The sequence below is a fragment of the Corylus avellana genome, chromosome 7, assembly GCF_965113065.1.
Source record: "Corylus avellana chromosome 7, dhCorAvel1.hap1.2, whole genome shotgun sequence".
Lineage (NCBI taxonomy): Eukaryota > Viridiplantae > Streptophyta > Magnoliopsida > Fagales > Betulaceae > Corylus > Corylus avellana.
In genome coordinates this window covers 22,513,966-22,520,188 of record NC_142496.1, presented here as the reverse complement: position 1 = coordinate 22,520,188, position 6,223 = coordinate 22,513,966, and the positions used below count along the sequence as shown (strand labels likewise).

Genomic DNA, 6,223 nt, shown 5'->3' with positions numbered 1-6,223 from the left:
GCCTTGATAATCCAACTGGCTATTTAATTTTTCACCGTTGTAATTGTACAATATATTGATTTGATCTAAATCGTGGATGTAAATCGTGGATGCTTATCAGTGTGATCCAACGATTGGATTTCCTATGCCATTAGTAATGTCAACTATAAGATTAAATCAAGTTACATCTAACGGTTGGAAAAAAAAAATCATTACTACCATATATGATCTAATGATCATAATTAAACAACATTTAATTATAAGTATGATCTAACGATCAAAATAATAGTAAATGTTAAATAAGTGCGATTGAACAGTCAGAACTAAAAACCATGTTCGTTTTTGTTAATTACAAAAATACGTATTTGTTAATGAATAGACACTAAACGTGTTGAGTTGGCTGTTTTGATAAGTCAATAAAGTTGATTGGAAAGGCACTTCGTCATTTATAAATAGCCCACTCATTATAAGAATTAGGTAATGAAATGAGCCACACTTTATTGAAAATTTTCTTACATACCACTCCACATTTAAGCACACTACACTTGCATGCCAACAGCTATACAATCCCAAAGTAGCTATACAAGACAGCAGGATACAACAAAACAATTGCACCAAATAATTCCAACAGAAAATAGACACCAACATATTGCTCTTTCGTCTAGAACAAAACACTCAACACAAGAAGAATAGTGCTTATAGAATATGCATGCTATCACTCTCTATTGAGCATTTTGTTGTGGCTATAAAGCAAACAGAACTCTTTTTTGGACACTAAAACGGGAAGTTGCATTATAAAAAAAAAAATGCCACGAAGAGCGGATGTTATCATGCCACATTCATCTGCCATCCCCCAAGGCTAACATTACATTGTCCTTCATGCTATCAAATCCAGCGGTTGTATTGCTACTTCCACCGTTTTCGTAAGCGTTAGATGTCACACCATCTAGGTGTTTGGCCCCTTCTAGATTTGTTTGAGCATTAACCCACAAGTGTGCCTCTATCTTTCTTATTTGTTCTAATTCCATGGCCAATTCCTTCATACTAGGCCTCTCATCTCCTTTCACTCTTAAGCACCTCTCTGCAAGTTTAACGACTTCCTTGATCTGCTCTTTATTTCCTTCTTCAACTATTCGTTTATCAAGAATTTCATCCATGCGATCCTCTTTCACGAAAGAAAGAAAATACATAGGTAGACATCTTTCATCCTCTGATCTATCAAATGAAAATACATCATTTCCTGTAAGTAGCTCCACGAGGACCACTCCAAAGCTATAAACATCACTTTTTTCCTTCAATTGGTTCGTTTGTAAGTATTCAGGATCCAGGTATCCAAGAGTTCCTTGCACTACAGTAGCTACATCCTTTTGATCGTGCGGAACCAATTTTGAAATTCCAAAGTCGGAGACTTTCGCAGTGAAATTATCACCAAGCAGAATGTTTGAGGGCTTGACATCTCTATGAATTATAGCTAAAGAGTGTAGATACGATAGTGCATCCGCTGTTTCTGCAGCTATTCTTAGATAGGTCTCCCATCGTTTGGTGGATGTGTTGCTTTCACGATGTATATAGTTGAAGAGTGTACCTTGTGAGACAAATTCATAGACTAGCAAAGGAACTTGTGTCTCTAAACAACAGCCTAAGAGTTTGACAACATTCTTATGGTCAATTTGGGAGAGCAGAACAATCTCATTAATGAATTGGTCAACTTGGTCTGGATCCACTGTCTTGGACTTCTTGATGGCAACAATTGTATTATTTGGTAAAAATCCTTGGTAAACCCTACCAAAACCTCCTTGGCCAATGACCCTATTCTCTCTATAGTTTTTGGTAGCCACCTTCAGCTCTTCAAACGTAAAGATTTTGGACTTTTTAGTGGATCCTAGTGCACGAAGACGCCGTTGTAAGATCAAACCCCCATTTTGTTGAAAGAGCTTTGCTTGAAGCTTAATATATTTTCTTTTCTGGAATACCAAAAACAGCCACGAGCTACCCCCAAGCATAGCAATTAAGCCTATGCCAATTCCTGAACTTGGAAAAGTCGAAAGGTTATGGTCAAGATTTAAAGTTTGTGTAATTAATTGCATACATGATTATTATCTACCCTTGTACAAAATGGTAAATTTACTTACCAATGGAAACCTTAATTGCTAGTACAACATCTACAGAACAACCTTCACCATCTTTTCTTCCGTCCCCACGGTACCACTTGGGACAACCACATGTATAATTGCCTATTCCGTTGGTACATAGTTTCGTGCAATTATTGAGAGTTGGATCCTTACATTCGTCAATGTCTGCACATATAGTATAGTCATAATTAATGAAATACATATATACATTAATTGAAACTTAACGAAGGGGAAAATAAATTACCTTGGCAACCCCCTTGGCCTTGGAGGAGGTATGGGTTCCCTTTGTAACCTCGCTTGCACTTGCAACGGTACCCATCCTGCCTTGTGTGGAGATCAATGCATTCACTATTATCCTTACATGCGTAATTAGGTTCTTTATGAGCTTTGTCACATTTGAGAATGCCAACTGCCCAATCAAGCACCAATGGAACCGTTTGGTTTGGATAGTTGTTGAGATAACCGGCGGAGAAGTTGAATTGGCCTTTCTCGACAACAAAAGCATAGCCGCAGGGATTGAACCCCCAAACATTGGAGTGATTATAAAAGCTGTATACTTCAACACTAATATTTTTGAGTCCATCAGGAAACCCTAACTCGCAACACCCAACGCCAGAGCAAGACCCATTGACCACATTGCTAAGGCTAGGGCATTGAGATGCGCACCCGATATTGTACCATTCTCCGTTTTGGAACCCACTGAGGTATGCGATAGTGTCACAGCCGATAACAGTGAACTTATTTTTGCTGTTGGAAATGGTGTACTGGGAGACCCTGAACTCGGGTTTGTTCTTGTATCTGCGACCATGAACCCTGACCGTGGGAACGCACAGCAAAGATTCGTGACGGCCATAGGGATCGTTCTTGTCATTGTAACCAGGAATACCCCCGTACTGCGCACCGTCCTTACCATTGTAACGAGGATCCATGGGCCGGGGACCCATACTGTCACTGATACCAAGTTCCCCGAGCAAGTTACGGCCCTTGGAACAGTAAGCAGATTTCCCGGGAGCGTTATTGTGACTTTCCACCATTTGGTAACAGTCTTGGGCTACATCAGTCAAGACATGCAACTCATGAGTGTCAATGGATATGTTTGTGACAGTGACATTACCTGTCTTTGGCTTTCCAGAGTCACATGTGATATTAAAACTCTCATCTAGATAGCAGCCCTCAGTGAGACCAAATGGGAATGGAATTTCTACATTTCCACACATGCTGGGGCAGCCAGGCTTGACTATAGTTGTTACTGCTGCTGCTGCCACAATTGCAAATATTATGATCACTCCAGGCACTGCTATGATTTGCAAAAGCTTCCCACTCAACCCCATGCCTTGCCCCAACTTTTTCAAGGTTATATTTCGTGTTTAGATCGATGTGCTTTCATTGTGCTAGTACACTCTTCCCTTTTATAAAGGCATATGGAACGATCCAAGACCAATTTTATATGTCATATATATATAGGTCCAAAGTATCTTTTTTAAGTTGAGTCATTTGGAGAAATAATTTTCCATAGAGAAAGAAAAAATGAAGATGGTCCAAACTTGCACATCTTTGCACGTTTCACTTACCTTTCCATTAGTGGAGAATCCAATGCTTTTTCCTATATCTCTCAAACTTTTACGAACATGGTCGTATAGCCTAGCCTGTACATAGCCATGTTTAAAAAAAAAAAAAAAAATGTTAAGGCTTACAAAAAAAATTTTTACAAAAATCTTTTTACAACATACTGGCCATAGGGGTTGGCCGAAACCATCCGGCCACCTCCAAAACTCAAACTTTGTTTTTAAGTGTTTTTTTTTTTTTTTTTGGGGGGGGGCCTTTTGGCCACCCCATTCGGCCACCCCAGAATGGCCTTTCATTTTTTATTTTTTTTTATTTTTTTTTGTAATAGTTTTAATTTTTAATTTTTTTAATAATTAATAAATTTTATATTATTTCTTTAAAAAAATAATTGTTTATAGTCTTGTGAAGATCTTAGCATTCCATCCCTTGTCTCCTAAGTAAATTTAAACCAATTAACTTAAGCTTTTAAATTAGTGTGATGTTCAAATATACATCTCAATGTACTTTTAGTAAAAATTAAATCGCTTACTTTCCCATCATTGATGTGGACCATAATAATCATAATAATAATAATAATAATAAAAACACCTTTAAAGAAAGGCGTGGTTTCTGGCCTAACCCATAAAATTGTTAAAGAAAGGCTAAATATATAAAAGGCAGAAGAAGTGGGATATCGTGATCCATGTGATGGGAAACACTTTTCCCATTGCCAAGAATGATGGGTCGGTAGAAACTAGTCAAAGAATGAATAGAATTTATAACAATCATAATTAATCTAATAATAAATGCGAATTCCCATCGATCTCGCATTAAATAACATCAACAATATGAATAAAATATAGTTGCTTTTATAATTAAAGTAGCTTTTATTAGTTGAGCTCATTAATTAGGATTCGGATCCTCTCCAATTCAAAAGAACTGGAGAGTATCCAGTTAACTGCTGAAATCTATTTGAAGAGATCCAAGGCCAAAAATAGGCCACGTCATCAAGAAAAAAAATCACAGTAAAAATTCAATTTCAAATTTTAAATCTCCAGAGAGAGAAAATTCACGCAGGTTTATTTTCTATCTCCCCTCCATTTTTCCCTCTCCCACCGAAACCTTCCTCCCTCCCCCCTCAAGTTCGGCCTCCGCCACCAGTAATGCCTTCTATTAAAGAAACGTTCTCAAGATAAAACTATATATACATATATGCTTAATATAAGTTTGAAACTAAAACATTCCAACATGCCATTCACACTATATATTGTCCTGGTACAAATTTTGGATGCCAAACCAAAGTTTGAATTCGAGTGGAAGTAATAAAAAAATAGGGTTAAATACTAAATTAGTCCCTAGGGTTTCACAACTTTATTTTTTCCCCCCTGGGTTTTCATTTTTATCACAGGAGGTCCCTGTGGTTTTGATAAGTGACCAAATTAGTCCATCCGTTAGTTGACCGTTAGTTGACCGTTAAACTGGACACGTGGACCAATCAGACGTCGACACGTGGCACATATATTAATTTTTTTTTTAATTAAAAAAAATGTTTTTTTTTTAAAAAAAAATTAAAAAAAATATATTAAAAAAAAAAAAAAAAAAAAAAAGAAAAATCGTAAAAAACTGGGGGTGGCCGAGCCACCCCCTTGGCAATTTGGGGGTGGCTCGGCCACCCCCTTTGGCCATGGGGGTGGCCAGGCCACCCCCATCTGGCCGGATGGGGGTGGCCGAGCCACCCCCTGGGCACCAGGGGGTGGCCGAGCCACCCCCTTGGGCCCCAAGGGGGTGGCCGAAACCACCCCCGGTTCCCACTGGGGGTGGCTCGGCCACCCCCATGGAGCCTTGGGGGTGGCCGAAACCACCATTGGGGGTGGTTTCGGCCACCCCCAAGGCTCCATGGGGGTGGCCGAGCCACCCCCAGTGGGAACCGGGGGTGGTTTCGGCCACCCCCTTGGGGCCCAAGGGGGTGGCTCGGCCACCCCCTTGGTGCCCAGGGGGTGGCTCGGCCACCCCCATCCGGCCAGATGGGGGTGGCCTGGCCACCCCCATGGCCAAAGGGGGTGGCCGAGCCACCCCCAAATTGCCAAGGGGGTGGCTCGGCCACCCCCAGTTTTTTCCGATTTTTCTTTTTTTTTTTTTTTTTTTTTTTTTAATATATTTTTTTTAATTTTTTTTAATTAAAAAAAATTAAAAAAAAAAATTAATATATGTGCCACGTGTCGACGTCTGATTGGTCCACGTGTCCAGTTTAACGGTCAACTAACGGTCAACTAACGGATGGACTAATTTGGTCACTTATCAAAACCACAGGGACCTCCTGTGATAAAAATGAAAACCCAGGGGGGAAAAAATAAAGTTGTGAAACCCTAGGGACTAATTTAGTATTTAACCCAAAAAAATATCTCATGTTATAGTACTGCAAAACCATTTTTTAGGTGAAGTCCAAAAAAGAAAAGACTTCATCATCAGAATAACGTCGATCCATTTATTTTTTTTATAACATTCATCCGAAATAAAAAAAAGACAAGACAACAACATTAGTATGCGCCATCAATATATTGAAAGCT

General features: G+C 39.2%; 1 protein-coding gene across 5 annotated transcripts; it reads right to left on the bottom strand.

Moving 5' to 3' along the window:
• Positions 1 to 818: 818 nt before the first annotated feature.
• Positions 819 to 3,442, bottom strand: LOC132185072 (wall-associated receptor kinase 2-like). Of its 5 annotated transcripts, XM_088518312.1 has the most exons (5): positions 3,022 to 3,442; positions 2,959 to 2,974; positions 2,356 to 2,885; positions 2,112 to 2,276; positions 819 to 2,005 (listed from the first exon to the last, which is right to left on the bottom strand). In XM_088518312.1, the coding sequence occupies exons 1-5, from the start codon at positions 3,440 to 3,442 to the stop codon at positions 819 to 821; spliced, it is 2,319 nt and encodes a 772-aa protein (XP_088374438.1). The 5 variants fall into 5 exon arrangements, with proteins under 5 accessions (XP_088374438.1, XP_088374439.1, XP_088374440.1 ...); XM_088518313.1 differs by lacking the exon at positions 2,959 to 2,974 and having other exon boundaries at positions 2,356 to 2,890; positions 3,110 to 3,442; XM_088518314.1 differs by lacking the exon at positions 2,959 to 2,974 and having other exon boundaries at positions 2,356 to 2,902; positions 3,125 to 3,442.
• Positions 3,443 to 6,223: the final 2,781 nt, after the last annotated feature.